Genomic DNA, 19,161 nt, shown 5'->3' on the forward strand with positions numbered 1-19,161 from the left:
CCCAAAGATGTCTCGAATACTCTCCATTTCCCACCTGGTTACCAGGTACATCATATATTCAAGGAAGGGAACCAACCAGCAGATCGGCTGGCTGGACGGGTTTCTTGTATAATGGCTTCCTATGATGCACACAATATCCCCCATGAACTTTCACACGATGTACAGGTTAATGCCATTGGTTGCCTCCCTTTGACCAAAAAGAAAAAGAAAAAAGAATAACATGTGCAGGCATAGACTTCTACTCTCTACTCATGGCTGGAACACTGAGAGACAAATGCAATGAAAGGAATTACATGAAACCCAATAACCATAACAGCAAACCACTTCGCTAGAGTAGCTAATATCTTGACTTATGTAGATATCTCGTGTAACTATTTTCATTCATTTGGTAAATATCTCGTATAACTACTTTCATTCATTTGGTTAAACTCAGCTAATATATATACATGCTTTCAATGTGTACAACAGTACATTTTGAATGGAATATACAAAACTACTTCCAAATCCAAGATTTCTTAGTTCAACTCCAACAGAATGCTGACCAGTCAAAAATGTCTACCAGAAGGGAAAGCTCGAAAATGCTACTGATTGACTTTGAAGGTCTTAAATGGTTGAAGCTCGTGACAGCTGGAAAAAAGTGCAGAAGATGTCATATGCTGAAAGAATATACAAACCCGACTCACTTTGATATTTTCCTCACACTGGCTGATTTCAGGCCTCCTGATGTACATCTAGTATTAGATCACGTAATTCCGGGAATACTGAAACAAGCACCAGTTCCAACACACTATATGCAAGCTGCTTAACACAGATGGTAGACTGCAGATACAATAAATTTCCAGCGATTAGAAAACAGTTTTACTTTGATCACATAGACTCAAATATGCCATATTTAGATGAGCTGACCTGGATAAAGTAATAAATATCCTCCGCACAACGCCTGTATTGACTATGCCCGATTAAGCTGACTAATGCAGATGGAGCTCCACCTGACAAGCATTCCATTAGGTCAATTAAAAATTTAACATATATCTTTTCAAGAAAAAAGCCATATATTTTTCAAGTGTTTTTTATTGTCTCAGTGTAAAACTAACAAACGATAAATTAAACATTTATACTCCTAATAAACAACATCTAATTTACTTTCTTGTCTTATTTCATTCTTTCCTTAGTTTTGGCCTTTTTTATAAGTTTGAATGGAAACAACCTCAGAGCCACCAAAATTATCAAAAGTTGAAACTGCAGAAGCTGAAACACATTTGGTCCATCGAAAACCAGAACAGAAACTGAGCAATGAAACATCATGAGGTAAATTATGTTCCCAAGACCTAAAATATTATACGTTTGATATGGCAACCTACACATTATATGTCGAAGGCTCCAAGCATCCATATTGTGAAATAAATGCAGGAGCAGCATAACAGGTACCATATGCTTAGAGAATGAATGCAGATACAGAAAGAAAATCAGTGCCTAAAAGCTATTAGGGCCAAGCAGATAGGTCAGATCAGAAAATATGTGATGCTTATTATATGCTTACAAAGAAACACAAACTCATAGACAAATGTCATTTACCCACATTCAGAATCTGTAAAAGAACACTGTCTCACCAAGTATCATTTTCTTAACATCACTTGCTCTACGAGCTGCTTCAAGCTGCAGCTCGAAAGAGCTCGATCTGGTCACCTCATCACCATATATCCGACTGGTACTTTGAGTTGGTTTCTGACTAAAACGACTGTCTTCCATATTCCCTTGACTGCTCTCCAACTTTATAAAAAATGTACCATTAGGCCAGAGAACCTGCTTAGAGTAGAAGCAATTAAATTTAAAAATCAGAATGATTCATTATTTACAAAGGATACAATGAAACTCCGCAGATATTTAGATGATATATGCATATAACAAACTTGCATGTTTCTTCCAACGATTCATTATGGAACTTTCACCACTAATTATTTAGGCAAGTTATTATTATTTTTTTAAATTCCGCAAGAAGGCACACTAGAGAAATTGCATAATGAGTTACTCGAAAGGATATGATAAAACACATTGAAGAAAAATGGAGAAATGTATAAATGGACTAAATGTATGGAAAAGGCAAATCTGAAAGGGATTTCATGAAGACTATAGCATAATACTGTTAGGGCTAAAAATGGGCTAGGCTAGGTCGGGCCATACTCCTACCCAAGTCCAGCCCTTTTTTTTTTTTTTTTGTTGGGCGGGGGGGGGGGGGGGCCGGGGGGCACGGCCTTCAGGCCAGCCCTAGGCATAAAAATTTTTGGAAATTGCAGGTAGGAGCCCAACCCAAACCCTATCGGGCTTCTTCCCCTTGCTGGACCCGATCCACACCCCCCCCCCACCTTGCCCCTCAAATTGTTCAACCTCAGGAGACTAACCATCATCGGCAAGGACCCCATTCTTGCCACTTGGCCATACAAAGTCCTAAAGGCTCCATGAGCATGCACAACCAGTGTCAGTGGCAATAGGGTTCCGAAGAGGGGGAGAACGGCGAGGGAGAGGGATCGGGGGATGGGGTTTTGGGGGAGGATCAAAGGCTTGAGCTTGGAGACGAGCAAGTTGGCACTACATCGACATGGTGAACATGCATTCTATTTCTAACAGGCCAAGGAGAGGGGAGGGTTGGTTTGGTGGGTTTTGGGAGCTGAGGCCAGAAAAGGCTAAAACTAGGATTAAGGCTCCATGTCGGGTCTGGGCTCAAGTTGGGTGCCGACAGAGTTGATGATATACCTAAGCTTGACCCAGAAAAAAAACAAACTCTATATTTAAGCCCAAACCCAACCTAAAATCTTTCGGGCCTAGCCTGTAGCTTTACCAAAGTCTCCCAGTCGATGGGTTTCAAGCTGGCCCAAGCTCAATTTGCAGCCCTAAATACTGTACATGCAATTGTGACACATACAAAATGGAAATCAGTAGCAACGATGTTGGCAAAAATGACTTTATTTCTTCATTATTATGCAAACCAAATCATAAATAATTATAGAATTGGTTACGTGGCCCAACTATTGTACCTACTAAGACATAAGATAGATTTTGTTGAACTTTGTATTATAAAATCATGCAAAATAGATAACATGCACTAACTCAGAATCATGTGTTAATAAGATCAATAAAATCTATATTAACTAAACCTAAGAATCAAGTGCATTAGTTACAAGAATTAGAAAAGTGGGAAATATAATGAGCAAAAACATATAAGCCTTTAGTCACTTGGTTCACAAGTCAATCCTTGACACTAACAAGTTAATGGGGCAATAGCAATAGTCTGCTGATAGGTTTACATAAGTGAAACCATTGTTTGGTATGAAATGTGGATACAGGATCCATCTTGTAATCCATGAAAGCAAATGTTACGTCATGTTCTAAATGATATGACACTAGTAAGCAGTTCGACGTCACATCTATAATGTACTGCATATAATGTTGTACTGTGTTGAACGCTATAATGATATTGTTTCAGGTAATATCACCCTGTTAGTGGATGATTGGATGCATGCCAATTCCTTCATGAACACAAATCACATTAAAAAGTCGTGCAACTTATTCAGCGCTGCATTGCATATATTGCAGCAAGACACCCTTAATGCATAAATACAATTGCATTTAAACATAAAAAGGATCAGATACAAAGAGGAATCAAGCACATCAGAAATTCATGTCACATAAGCATGATCTACTTCATTGAAAACAAGTTTCATATGATCTAAAAACATGTATCTTTTAACAGAAACATGTTTTCAAGAGCTACCAATCCATTGTCAAAAACATTAAAAGCATCATGCTATTTCCATGAACTTTAATTTATGAGACTGGAACAAAGGGCTTAGATATGCCTTGGGCGAAGCATTGTTAAAGATAAAGTTGCTATTTGAAATAAATGAACTCTATTGGCAAACTTGGCGAAGAAACATACAATTCTCTACTTACATCCTGGAGCCAATGAATTCCTTTTGCAACAACATCATCCCTCCGAAGCCAAGAAATTTGCCTTATGATCCAATCATCAATTGCATCTTCCATCATTAACTGCAAAATCAGTTTTGAAAACCAAAAGACCTGTCTTCTGCATAAAATAGGAAATGAAACTCCAAGTGAATATCATGTTGTAGTAGTTCTAAATGATTAAACTTAAAATTTTATCCTATCTGTGCAAGAATGATGCTGAAAACATTTTAGAATTGAATTGTTGCAAAACACAACACTATTACTTTAGATAACATAATAGTTGAGAGCTCTATTGAACACAAACAGCAATGGGCAAGGCATAAAATGCAGGAACAAATTGCAAAAAGTTAATTTACGGATGCTCACTAAAAGAAACAAATGATAAAAACACAATGTATAACAAACCTCAGCCAACCTCTCTGTTTCAGTTGGAATATCTTATCAACTAGATTCAACAGAGGCACACTAACATTTGGTGGTCTCCACTGCAAAATAACCACAGGAAGACATAAAGAAAAATGTTAAAACAACTAAATTTCATGGTATAAAAGTAAAAAGAATAAGTAAATCCATAAAAATATTGAGAGATTGAAATTTGCTGTTGACACCAAGTGGATATAGTTTTACAAAATTTCTACTGTTTGGTCAGTCGGTTATCAAACAATCTTCAAATCGGAGATACCAGGAAGTATACGAAATCCATCTTCCCGAAATTCTGATTGAAAGATCAGCCATCCAAACTCCATGGACATCATTGTCCTATAGAAAGTCACTCCATCACCAAGAAAAGTTGCCGAATCCCATTTTATGCAACTGGTCCATGTAATACTTGGAAATCATTTAAGACTATAGAAATATGATCTTTTTCCATATTTCAAGTATGGAAGAGTTCAAAGTGATCAAAAGCCAAGAAAAGAAACATGGGACGGTACCCTAAACAGGACAGCATATGAATTCATGATTTAAGTTTCCTTTTTTCCCCAAGGAAGTGAGAAGTGGTGGTGAACTACTGAATATATCATTAGGGAGATGGAATGAAAAAGACTTGAGTATTTTTGAGTAGCAAGCAGAAACATCAATCTAACTTCCCAAATGCATAACACATCTGAAGAGAATGACAAACTGCTGTCAACAAATCCAAGTTTCAGGATGTGAAGCATGGTTAAATTTGTCATAAATTTCCCAACCATTTGAATTGAAACAAAAACAATCTATATGATGAATTGGTTTTCAATCAATGCCTTGCAAAAAAAAGGAATAATAACATTAAGCAAATCCTTCACTTGAACAGTCAAGTAGCATATAATTAATTATCGTATTAACCGGTTTACATGAGTAATTTTAAGGATGATTACTATTAAGTGTCTATGTAAGAAGCCAAATGACATAAATCAGGAGTGTAAGAACAAAGAAATAATATGTCAAAATAGACTGCAAGCAAATCGTACCTCGGGTGGCATTGCAAGCGGATCCTCCAAAATATCAGATGCTACTGAAGTTTTTGAGTCATTTAAAGCAAGTCTGTCAAATTTATTTGACTGTTGGCTTCTTTGAGAATCCAAATTTGAAGATTCTTCAGTGCACTTGACAACACGAGGTGGAAAACCTTTGGAGTTTAATTCATTATCTGAGTGCCATCCATTATTTACTGCAGAAGATTGCTCTTCATCATGGGCTTCATCATCAGACAAACTATGGGAAGTGTCCATATTACTATAGCTTGGACTGAGCTTATTTATCTCTTCTTCATTCCATGTTAATGCCATGCTCTTTTCAGCTCTTAAGGGAGAAATTGCATGAGATGATGATGAGCCAACAACACGCCGTAGACCATCTGAAACCCCTCTAAATTGACGAACTATATCATCCACAGCATCATCCACATTCACTGTCAAAATGATATCAATCAGTTAAGGTGAACTGAGAACATGACACCTAGACAGAACTTGCCATCAAATTAAAGACACACTGCCAAATTTTGTCAAATTAGGAGGAACATGACAGGAGACAATCTTGTAATATGCCTGGAACAAACACAAGAAGATTAAATTAGAAATAATTATGGCTCTGATGCATGGCAGTAAACATAAGATATGACCAGAGACAATCATATCTGGCTTTCTGGGCTACCGTATAGAAAGATGTTCATCAAACTTATCTATTTTAAACCTGCAAATAAGATAACTATAACACCACCCTGTGGTAGCATCTGCTGACCACTAAAGTGAATACGAGCAAGCATGCTCATGTACAACTCTATACATGTCAAAAACAGCAGGAGATTGTCACTCAAGAGAAAAACTAGGCAAACATAATTAAGAGATTACATCTAACAAATAAAGCCAAAAGATATAACTATCATTGTAATCTCACTTGGATTCCTAGTGGACTAAAGCAGTTGTGGATAGTTTTTGATGATATTTTTCGTAATAAATGTGCATGAATGGATACCCATAAAATAATCCATTATTCCATTGATCTACTCAAGTATCTGGGCACTGACCGAGAGAATGTAGCACCGTAGGAACACAATTGTCTCTAAAAGGATCAATCAGAGTGATGTGATGGAAGAATTTTATCCGAAGCATGTCCCAACTTAAGCTGTCAAGATGGCTACTCAGTTGAGTTGCTAAACAAGATAAGAATATCGTAATGCTTCTGGATGTAAGTAATAAAATCCTAAGCAGCAATTGAGCTATCACGCCCCCGATCCGAGATTGTGAATCGATGGTCATGGCAACCGCCGCATACTCATAGAAAATTCTTCCCATAAGCATGCAAGACATCTTATCATACTATCCTAAAACAACAGCGGAATAATTAGTCAATAATTTAAATCCAAAATATAACGACCTAGATTTTTTTCTTTAATGTCTCAATAAATTCAACAATGATTCATAGTCTTTACATCAAATTCAATAAAACTTTCAACCGAAAATAAAAGTATAGAGATTCTGCTTCTGATCACTTTTTCATTCATATCTTGTATCATCTTAATTCCTCAACATCTGTAAAAACAGTAAAATAGGAGGTAATGAGCTAGACAGCCCAGTAAGCAATGATCACTTTCAACAGATTTCATCAGGCATTTAAGTAAATAATCATTTATAGAAAATAAGTATATAGAGTTCATTAATTCGAAATCAATTTCAATTATGCAACATAATTCATGCCAAATTCATTTCTTTCTCGAAAATTCAAGTTTCTTTGCGGATTTCAATTTCTTTCGTTCTTAAATTCTTTTCGTCAACCATGAGCTATGACCACATTTTTCCTGTCCCAGGATCATAACACCGCGTATCTTCTTGCGGTGAGCTGCGAATCATCTGGCAGCAAAGTCCTTTGGAACCACTGGTCTCTCTGGCGGTTTGTCGCTGGTCTCTCTGACGACGTAAACCCTCAGGACAAATCAATTGCCAACGTATATGCCTCCATTGGCAGGGTCCTTTACATACTCAGGTTGTCAATTCATAATGCTTCTTATATCATAATTCTTCATAAATCATATTTCATATTCTAATTTCGATAATAAAATATATAATCATGTAGTATCAAAATAAATCAATATAATGCATCATGAAATCAATATGTTCAATCATGCTTCATCATAACATTTCAAATAAGATATTTTCATAACAAAATACCATTCATCCAATTCATGCATCGTTTCACAAATCATGTTAGAAAAAAATATTATAATTTGCCGATAAATCTAGAAAAAGTGAAACATTACTTGCCTCAAACGCATTCCAATAAATCCACATAATTTTATAAATTTTCTTCCAAAAATTCTGTTCGTAGATCATATTGCGATATCCCATAATCAAACATCCACAATCCTATACAGAATTAATTTCAATAATTAGAAAGAATACGAATACCATATTTCAACGGTTTAGATTGGGTCCGATCATCTAATTTCACCTAATCAAAATCTAATTAGGACCTAAACGATCCAAAATTTTACTATCAGATCAAATCGGATAAGAAGTGATAGGACCGAGGTTTCTTCATCGATTTCATAAAATCAAGTGGAGAGAGAAAATCAGAGGAGAGAGAATTCATGAGGTACAATTCGAATTGATCAGATGACACAATCCAACATTACGATTGGTCCAATATCTCGATTGGTGAAATCAACATGATCAAATCAAGTCATGGCTAGATCGAAATCATGGATGATCAAATCTAAAGATTAATGGTCTAATTAAGGTGGGTGCCAGTACGCTGTCTGACAACCATGGATCAGAGTTCTTCATTAGAATCAGATCAGGACTATTAAAAGAAATTTCTTCATTCACTAACCTTTTTAGAGAGAGAATCAATCAAGAGAGAATATTTTAGAAAGAGAAAATTTTAGAGAGAGAAAATTCTAGAAAGAGAAAACTCATCTTGAATTCTTCAGACAATATGATTCAACAAATCCGATCGATCAGATCAAATCATGCTGAAATTATCATGTGGATAATTCAATAAAATCATAAGAAATAAAATCAAAAAATACCTGATCTGATCAAAGTGGATGTCGGTGTACCATCCGACGATCACAGATCAAAAATCCATCACGAGGATTATTTAAATTCATCATCATTCTTCTCAAAATTTTAGAAATCTTAGGAGAGAGAAATAATTTAGAGAGAGAAAGTAGAGAGAGAAAGATCAATTCTAGAGAGAGAAAATACTAGTTCAGACCGAAAAAAAGAGGAAAGAGAGAGAAACTCTCTTTCTCATATTTTATTATTTATATCATTATTTATTAATTAATTTAATAATTTTTTTCTTTCTTCTTTTCTTTCTTTCTTTCTTTTTTTCTTTTTCTTCACGAAAGAGAGGAGAAAAAATTCTATTTATTATTATTATATTATTTTTCTTCTTTTTTCTCTTTTTTTTCTTTTCTTTTCCATCTTCTTTTCTTTTTCTTTTTCTTTTCTTTTCTTTTCTTTTCTTTTCTTTTCTTTTCTTTTCTTTTCTTTTCCTTCTTCTTCTCAGTTTTAACTTGGCCGAAATAGGGGACTGGCAAGTCCCCTCCTTTTGAGTTCCGACCGACGGCGCAGCCGGCGTGGGGCGGCCGTCGGCAGGAGGGGGCGGCCCAACGACAAGAGGGCCAAACCGGTGGTCGGCGGTGACCACCGGCACCCAAACATCCAACGGAACCGGAAACCCTCCTTTTTCTCAAAGAAATCCGGCGACTCCGATCGCCGGCGAGCATGCACACCGGCATGAAAAGGAAAGGGGAGAAGAGAGGAAGGGAAGGAGGCTTACCTCCGACGTCGGCGAGGCTTTTCCGACGAGCAAATTGGACGGGCACAGGTCGGTCTTCCGCGGTGGTTTTCCGACGATTGCCGCCGACTGGGCTTAGGATCTTCGGTGGAAGGGAGAGAGGAGGGTTCTCCTCCTTAAATAAAGCCAGAGGGGGGCTCTTTTCCGACTCCGATTGGGAGCCGACGAGAGGAGGAAGAAGACTCCCTTCGGGAGTTCTCCTCTGTTTTTTTTTTTTTTTTTTTGGGCTTTGGTGGGCTGGGATTCTTACTCGAGCCAGGCCATCACATTCTTCCTCTCTAAAAGAAATTTCATCCTCGAAATTTTTCTTGCTTGAGTCTTCATAGTTTCTTACTTGAATCTCATCCATAAATATTTCAATATTCTAATTCTTGATATAAATTCATTCTTAAATCATTTCATAAGAAAAAGTCGGTACATCAATATCTATCTAAAACGGAACCATTCAATTTTTTTTATTTATCAAGACCAACATCTCAAAAATTTTTAATATTTCAAGATTTCAAAATTATGATCTCATTTCTTATAAAAATCATGTTCAATATCTCACGACTCAAATTAAAATTAAATCTATCTCTTGTGAATAGAAAAAGGTCAATGTCTCTATTCTTGCATAAGAACTTCATTCATCATCATTTATTTATTTATTTATTTATTTTTTAAAATATTAACCACTCTTAATTTCAACCCATCATAAGATAGGAAAACATACTTATGTGAATCATATGATGACATCCCAATCAATCAAAATTCAAAAATATTTTCTCTTATTCGTACTTTCAAAGGTTGAAGATTTATCATTTCAATCTCATTCTCGAACTTTTGATATTTTAATTCTCAATGTAACTTCATCATTTAATCATTTCATAAAGAAAAGATCAATATCATCGGTGTCGATTAGAATCAAAACCACTATTTCTAGTCATCAAAATTTTCTTACTCAAACTCTTAAATATTCTAATTCTTGAAGTAAATTTTATCATTAAGTCATTTCATAATAAAAATCAATAACTCAAAAATTGATCTAAATCAAAATTATATTTTTCTTATAATCAAAATCAAAGTCTTTATTCTAAGTAAGCATATCAATTTGCTTTATCTAAATATTAACTACTCTTAATTAATCAATTCATTATCAAATTAAATTATAAATAACTTCAAATTATCTTTTGTAGAACAATCGTCAATATCAATAGATAACCTCAATCTTTTCCATTCAGTCAGAGAAATAATAATGATCAAAAGAGTTCTAACTTCAAATTTTATTATACTCTGAAGATAAATATTTGAGTATAATAATTTAAGATCAAAATTATTATTCAATAAACAATCTCAAATTCTTCTTAATAAATCGAGAATTATAAAATTCAATTTTAGGATAAAGAAAATTTATCTCTAAATATTCTAAATCTAAAATCAAAAATCAAGGATCCACTGATCCTAGAATTAGGATGCTAAATATATATATATATATATATTTTTAGCATAGTAGGTGTAAGCACTACTTTAAAAAATCACATTAGGATATCTAAAATAATTCAAAATTTTAAAATATTATTCTTTCTAATATCAATAAATTTCTTGTATCAAACCATATCATCTATCATAATTCTTTAACTCAAAGGGTCAACATTTCTGACTTACTCAAAGTAAACCAGATTACCATGCTTCCGCTGCGCACTCTGATCTAACAATCAAAATTTCTTAAGTTCACCAAAAAAAGTTTGATCAAATTATTTCTTTATCTTATCAATAGAAAAGATCTAAAATTTTAAATTTCAATTGAAGTCAAAGATTAACTTTCAATTCTCATTCATACTTTTACTGGTGTACAATAATCTTGATTAACTCTTGAGTCCAATATCATATTTAAACCATCATATAGATTTACTATAATCAATATGAATCAAATCTTAATTCTCATATCAATTCAATTCGATAATTTTCAAACCAAAAATCCTTATAAGTCAAATCAATGGAAAAAAAATTCTTCGATGCTCCACCAAATTTGGACATAATCAGAATATATAAGAATTTCAAATCATTATTTTTTTTTCTAAAATTTCTATCATTAGGATCTTCAATATCTATCAAATATCCTTTCATAACAATCATACGAGCTTCAAAAAATCAAATCTCCATTTAATAGTAGATTCAATTAGGGACCTCGTCAACAAAAGCAAAGGAACTCCATATCAATTCCTAAATCCAAAATTTCTAAATTGTAAATTCACATGAATCCCTTAATCTGAAATGAATATAAATCAGATCTTTTATCTTAATCTAAAGATATCAATTTTTCATTAACAACCTCAACAATAATATCAGAAAATCTCTTGATCAACTTAGATACGAAATCTTTAAATTGAAATTTCATACACATCATGTAGTCTCCAAGAGACATAATAAGATCTATTATCTAGATCTAGGGATGATGATGAAAGATTCCAGTATGATGAATATTCTACAACCTCATAATCGATTTCATCAATAAAAAATAGATTTCTTTACAATATCCTCAAATATGCATTCATCCTAATATGCCACTTTATATATAATCCACATACCAAATTTAATTTCGATAAATATTCCAATCAAGCGTCATAAAAGATTTTTCTTACCCCATTCTGGAACAACATTTTATTATCAAATCTTTATCTTGCCAATAATAGTCAACTTCTCAACTAGAAGTAATATCGTAGTATTATTCTCACATCGAATTTGAACTTACGATTCACTTGAATAACCAATGATCAAATTAATAACCACAATGTACAATAAAATTTTATGTCAATCCTTTTGTGATTACTTTCGATCAAGATCTAACTAATCATATCATTATCTATAGATTATCCATCATATTTCAAACTCCATATGTCATAATCTCTTGCGATCTTTTTATACATAATCTCAATATTTAATCAAAATTTTTAAATATTTCTCCCACTACAATCATCAAAGATCTACACTATAATGTCCCTAGTGTCTATCCACTTATACCCATTCTATATCTGATTCTATATTTCATAATTCATCCACTTATGCTCTGATACCATATTAATTATCATGCCCCCAACCCGAGATTGTGAATTGAGGGTCATAGCAACCGCCGCATGCTCATAGAAAACTCTTCACATAAGCATGCAAGGCATCTTATCATACTATCCTAAAACAACTGCAGAATAATTAGTCAATAATTTAAATCCAAAATATAACGACCTAGATTTTTTTCTTTAATGTCTCAATAAATTCAACAATGATTCATAGTCTTTACATCAAATTCAATAAGACTTTCAATCGAAAATAAAAGTATAGAGATTCTGCTTCTGATCACTCTTCCATTCATATCTTGTATCATCTTAATTCCTCAACATCTATAAAAACAGTAAAATGTGAGGTAATGAGCTAGACAGCCCAGTAAGCAATAATCACTTTCAATAGATTTCATCAAGCATTTAAGTAAATAATCATTTATAGAAAATAAACATATAGAGTTCATTAATTCGAAATCAATTTCAATTATGCAACATAATTCATGCCAAATTCATTTCTTTTTCGAAAATTCAAATTTCTTTCCAGATTTCAATTTCTTTCATTCTTAAATTCTTTTCGTCAACCATGAGCTATGACCACATTTTTTCTGTTCCAGGATCATAACACCGCGTATCTTCTTGCGGTGAGCTGCGAATCATCTGGCAGCAAAGTCCTTTGGAACCGCTGGTCTCTCTGGCAGTTTGTCGCTGGTCTCTCTGACGACGTAAATCCTCAGGACAAATCAATTCCCAACGTATATGCCCCCATTAGCAGGGTCCTTTACATAGTCAGGTTGTCAATTCATAATGTTTCTTATATCATAATTCTTCATAAATCATATTTCATATTCTAATTTCGATAATAAAATATATAATCATGTAGTATCGAAATAAATCAATATAATGCATCATGAAATCAATATGTTCAATCATGCTTCATCATAACATTTCAAATAAGATATTTTCATAACAAAATATCATTTATCCAATTCATGCATCGTTTCACAAATCATGTCAGAAAAAAACATTATAATTTGTTGATAAATCTAGAAAAAGTGAAACATTACTTATCTCGAACGCATTCCAATAAATCCACATAATTTTATAAATTTTCTTCCAAAAATTCTGTTCGTAGATCATATTGCGATATCCCATAATCAAACATCCACAATCCTATACAGAATTAATTTCAATAATTAGAAAGAATACGAATACCATATTTCAACGGTTTAGATTGGGTCCGATCATCTAATTTCATCTAATCAAAATCTAATTAGGACCTAAACGATCCAAAGTTTTACTATCAGATCAAATCGGATAAGAAGTGATAGGACCGAGGTTTCTTCATCGATTTCATAAAATCAAGTGGAGAGAGAAAATCAGAGGAGAGAATTCATGAGGTACAATTCGAATTGATCAGATGACACAATCCAACATTACGATTGGTCCAATATCTCGATTGGTGAAATCAACATGATCAAATCAAGTCATGGCTAGATCGAAATCATGGATGATCAAATCTAAAGATTCATGGTCTGATTAAGGTGGGTGCCAGTACGCTGTCTGACAACCATGGATCAGGGTTCTTCATTAGAATCAAATCAAGACTATTAAAAAAAATTTCTTCATTCACTAACCTTTTTAGAGAAAGAATCAATCAAGAGAGAATATTCTAGAGAGAAAACTCATCTTGAATTCTTCAGACAATATGATTCAACAAATCCGATCGATCAGATCAAATCATGCTGAAATTATCATGTGGATAATTCAATAAAATCATAAAAAATAAAATCTAAAAATACCTGATCTGATCAAAGTGGATGTCGGTGTACCGTCCGACGATCACAGATCAAAAATCCATCACGAGGATTATTTAAATTCATCATCATTCTTCTCAAAATTCTAAAAATTTTAGGAGAGAGAAATAACTTAGAGAGAGAAAGTAGAGAGAGAAAGTCCAATTCTAGAGAGAAAATACTAGTTCAGGCTGAAAAAAAGAGGGAAGAGAGAGAAACTCTCTTTCTCATATTTTATTATTTATATCATTATTTATTAATTAATTTAATAATTTTTTTCTTTCTTCTTTTCTTTCTTTCTTTCTTTTTTTTTTCTTTTTCTTCACGGAAGAGAGAGGAGAGAAAATCTTATTTATTATTATTATATTATTATTATATTATTTTTCTTCTTTTTTCTCTTTTTTTTTTCTTTTCTTTTCCTTCTTTTCTTTTTCTTTTTCTTTTTCTTTTTCTTTTCTTTTCCTTCTTCTTCTTCTTCTTTTCTTCTTCTCGGTTTTAACTTGGCCGAAACAAGGGACCGGCAAGTCCCCTCCTTTTGAGTTCCGACCGGCGGCGCAGCCGACGTGGGGCGGCCGTCAGTAGGGGGCAGCCTAACGACAAGAGGAGGGCCAAACCGATGGTCGGCGGTGACCACCGGTGCCCAAACATCCAACAGAACCGGAAACCCTCCTTTTTCTCAAAGAAATCCGGCGACTCCGGTCGCCGGCGAGCATGCACACCGGCATGGAAAGGAAAGGGGAGAAGAGAGGAAGGGAAGGAGACTTACCTCCGACGCCAGCGAGGCTTTTCCGGCGAGCAAATTGGACGGGCACAGGTCAGTCTTCCGCGGTGGTTTTTCGGCGATTGCCGTCGACTGGGCTTAGGATCTTCGGTGGAAGGAAAAGAGGAGGATTCTCCTCCTTAAATAGAGCCAGAGGGGGGCTCTTTTCCGACTCCGATTGGAAGCCGGCGAGAGGAGGAAGAAGACTCCCTTCGGGAGTTCTCCTCTGTTTTCTTTTTTTTTTCTGTTTGGGCTTTGATGGGCTGGGATTCTTACTCGGGCCGGGCCATCACATGAGCAATGTTTGAGATGAATGATTTTTGAGGCAGATATCCGTTTGCTTAACTCCCAGGTTTGGGACAATGCAAAGATTTCAAAATTATCCATCTGATTGTAAATGAAGCTTAAGGAGTAAAACATAGGAAGGTAGCAATAAAGCAATTCAGAAATTTAGTATTGATTGAGATGTGTGATTTTTGAGACAGATGTCCATTTGCTTAACTTCCAGGTTTGGGACAATGCAAAGATGTCAAAATTATCCATCTGATTGCTAATAAAACTTAAGGAGCAAATCTTAGGAAGGTAGCAACGAAGTAATCTACTTTTCAGGATGTGAGCCTAATAAATGCATATATTGATGCTGTGGTTTTCACCTGGAACATGTGAATATAGTGCATGACCTAGTAATCTATCTGCAGATCATTCTGGAAAAAAAAAGTATTCTGTAATATGACAACATACTGACATAGCATGCCCACTTAAGCTGACAATGGATCAAGGATGGACAGCATGCTGCCAAATACAAAAAGTTAATTGTAACATGAATCTTTACAAAGAAATCAGCAAGATGTTTGGTAGATTGGGTTTGAGTGATAAAGTTGCAGGATAGAAGTCTCAAACAAAGTGGTCATCAATAATATTGACTTATACAGTGCCCCACAAGATTAAGCTAGGTATCTTACCAGTGAGACATTGTAGGAAAGTCCTATTTGATACGGTACAATGCAACAAGCTACTTAAAACCATAATCACAGCACTTGAATTACATCATTTGATTGCATTAATGAAAAATCAGCTAGCAAAAGTAGTTTATAAATCCTAAGGACATTGTGCCATCATAACGCCCACATGATTATGAAGCATCCACTCCATATTTTACAAACTCTTTTACAAGGAAGAATCATTTGATTGCATTTGCATTAGCACTTTAACAGGATGCCAGAAGAATCATTCACTAGAGCACTCGTAGATAATGCGGACTCAATCTGATACATGTGGGAGGGAGGAAATTGATAGGTTCGATTTAAGAGCCTGTTGCGGCCAATCGCCTCGTCGTCCGATCGCCGGAGAACGTGCACCTGCAAAAACGAGAAGTCCACACTGACCGGAGGCGGCTCCGGCGGGGACCCTCCGACGGTCAAGTCAGAGAGGTGACTGGGCAACAGTGAAATGAAGACATAGAGCTCGATCGAGGGAGAGAGGGAGAGAGGAGCGAGCCTGTGATTTTGGAGTCGAGAAGTGGGGGAAGCGGATCCCTTCCACTGTTGCCTTCCCCGATTTATATAGTGGAGCACGGTATGGCGCCGTCATTAATGGCGCAGACAAGTGAGGAATTGTCAACTCACTGTAGATTGTCAGAGTCGCCGTGAAAGTGTCATGTCGCCGTGGGGCTGTCAAATCACCAGGGTTGACAATGCCCTCGGCGGGACAATGCCCCTAGATGGCCGTGCCGCATGTCGCTGTCAGAACTGACAAGGTCTGACGGTTGTACGGCGATCAGAGGAGTCGACCGACCCTAGGTCGGTGGCCAGCTGAGTGGCGTCGGGCTCCTCCGTTGGTCGGCGAGTTTTGCGTGAGTCGGCCATCAGACCTCCGGGTTCAGTCAGTCGGGAAAGGCGCGCCCGACACATCCTCAGTCGGTCATGAGCCGATGATTGGCCGGTGATGGCGTCAGTCGGTCGGTCCGACTGTCAATCGGTCGGTCGGTCCGACTGTCAATCGGTCGGTCGGTCTCTCCGGCCGTAAGTCGGTTGGTCGGTCCCTCCGACCGTAAGTCGATCGGTCGGTCCCTCCGGCCATCGGTCGGTCGGTCGGTGGGTATTCCCCAACAGTTGCCCCCCTCCACTCCTGAGTCGGACGGTGAGATGGCCGATGCTTTTATTCGGACAGCAACCCTGGGCGAACAGGAGTGGATTCGTCGTATGCCAGATTCCGACCGTACCGCGGGTTGATCCGATGTCAGGCGTCTAATAAATGCCAAGCGATTTGGACGTCTAGTCGGTGTCAGATGTCACGTCGGCGTCAGGTGTCAGACGTCGCGTCTTGTCGTCGTCAGACGTTACGTCGGTGTCAGGAGATCGGGTGCCGGACAATACGGTGTCAGACGACCGGATATCCGACGCCGATCGTGGGAGCGCGGGGCGCTGTCAGGCGTCCCATCGGGAACGCGAATCGACGCGGGCGCATAAATGCGGAACCGCGTCCCCGCGTGCCGCGTGTCGAAGGTGGTTGGCCGGCGCCCCCAGCATTTAATATGGGCGGTGCGGCCGTCCTGGGATGGGGCGCGCCAAACCCTCAGGCCACCCGGAAGCCGCCACGTGTCGCACATCCATGGAGCTTCGGTCGGCGCGGAGTCATCTCGACCGTCGGGCGGCCCTATATATATAGGGCCATCCGGACCCAAGACCTTACTATTGCCATTTTGCTGTCGAAACTCTGTCCGGGCGATTTCTCAGTCGTCGCGGGCAGAGCTTTCCTGCTTTCAGAGGAGTTCTTCCGGTTCGTGGTCTCCCCTTCGTCCTCCTTTTCTTCTTCTTCTTCTTCGCCTCTGCTTCTTTCTCTTCGCTTCTCCTCTTTCTTATTCGGTTCCGGTACAATGGCCAGGAATCCGACTCAGGGAGCTCGGTCGGGAAATCCGACTGACGACTCCCGATCGACTCCGGAAGTTGAGGTTTCCTCGCTTTCGGGACCGAATGTTGATCGGCTTCGGGAGCAATATTGCATCCCGAAGCAGTTTCAACTATCCGCCCCAGGGGCCGGCGATCGGGTTAACAGCCCTCCGCCCGGCTAGCTGGCGCTGTACGTCGAGGACCTTCGCGCGGGTCTTCGGCTCCCGATTCCGGAGTTCGTCCGGAATCTTCTGAACTATTACGGACTCTGTCCGGCGCAACTAGCGCCGAACTCCGTCCGTCTCATAATCAGTTTTGCGTTGTTGTGTCAGCTCTTGCCGACCAACCCTCACATTTCTCTCTTCCGGGCCTTCTTTGTGCTCCGACCCCACCCTAAAGCCCGAGGGTGGTGGCTCTTCAACCCCCGGAAGGGCCTTTCCTTCATCACTGGTCTTCCATCGTCCATCCATGGGTGGAAGAACCAGTTTTTCTTTGTTTCTTCTTCATCTTCTTGGGGCTTTCCTTCCCACTGGGGCGTGCCCCGAACTGAAGCCAATGACAACAGCCGGGTGGAGGCGGACGACCGGGAGGACTTCCACCGACTAAAAGATATGTCGGTCCCGAAGCAGAGGGAGCTTGTTCGTTCATCTTCTTGGGGCTTTCCTTCCCACTGGGGCGTGCCCCGAACTGAAGCCAATGACAACAGCCGGGTGGAGGCGGACGACCGGGAGGACTTCCACCGACTAAAAGATATGTCGGTCCCGAAGCAGAGGGAGCTTGTTACCGAACAAGCTCTCTATGACGCCGGCTTAAGCTTGGTCCCCCGACTAGGTATCGCCCGATCTCCCGATCTCCTTTTCATCTGGCCCTTAGTCCAGTTCTTTAATTAACACCTTTGTCGGTATCACAGGGACACCTCCAAGAATGCGGCCGACAGACGCGGAGATTCGGCAATTCGCGACAAGGAAGAGGCCAGCATCGGGGGCTGGTCCTTCGCGCCCTCCGAAGAGGCCTGCTCCAGCGGCGCCGATCGTGGAGGCGTCGGTGACCGACCAATCGGAGCCCGTCATCGCGCTCGCGGCTCCGGCGGCGCGTACGGAGGAGAGGCCGGTGGAAGAAGCGGCCGAAGGAACGTCGGCGGCATCACCGGAGGCGGTGGAGCCGGATGTCGTTCGGGAAACCGAACATCATCCGGCGGCGTTTGTGGCCGCAACGGGGGGGGCTGGTTCTACTTCGAGCATCCCCTCGCTGCCGGTTCCGTCGGTCGGGGCGGCCGATCGAGGGAAAGCCCCGATGGACCCCGCGGACGAGACAAGGTCGGGGAGCCGCTCTGTGCCTCCCAGCGCACAGTTCCCCGAAAGGGCGTCGGCGTTGGCCGACCACAACCTGGCGAGAAGGTTGTGCCAGGGGATCCTACTCCCGGCCGACGTGGAGTCGCT

At 38.6% G+C, this 19,161-nt stretch overlaps 1 protein-coding gene across 8 annotated transcripts in view; it reads right to left on the reverse strand.

The window, feature by feature from the left end:
- Positions 1 to 633: 633 nt before the first annotated feature.
- The window catches only part of LOC105052056 (uncharacterized), a 39,307-nt gene continuing 20,779 nt past the window's right edge, over positions 634 to 19,161 (reverse strand). For 7 of the 8 annotated variants that reach the window (XM_073243061.1, XM_073243059.1, XM_029266731.2 and 4 more), the window contains 6 exons: positions 5,415 to 5,854; positions 4,372 to 4,451; positions 3,949 to 4,084; positions 1,611 to 1,803; positions 907 to 989; positions 634 to 819 (listed from right to left, as the gene is read on the reverse strand). In XM_073243061.1, coding sequence (XP_073099162.1) covers positions 712 to 819; positions 907 to 989; positions 1,611 to 1,803; positions 3,949 to 4,084; positions 4,372 to 4,451; positions 5,415 to 5,854 — 1,040 coding nt within the window. In that variant the 3' untranslated portion in view covers positions 634 to 711. Of the gene's footprint in view, positions 820 to 906; positions 990 to 1,610; positions 1,804 to 3,948; positions 4,085 to 4,371; positions 4,452 to 5,414; positions 5,855 to 19,161 lie in introns of those variants that run through there. The other variant, XR_012134215.1, reaches the window with a different exon arrangement.

The sequence above is a fragment of the Elaeis guineensis genome, chromosome 9 (assembly GCF_000442705.2).
Source record: "Elaeis guineensis isolate ETL-2024a chromosome 9, EG11, whole genome shotgun sequence".
In the NCBI taxonomy this organism is placed as follows: Eukaryota; Viridiplantae; Streptophyta; class Magnoliopsida; order Arecales; family Arecaceae; genus Elaeis; species Elaeis guineensis.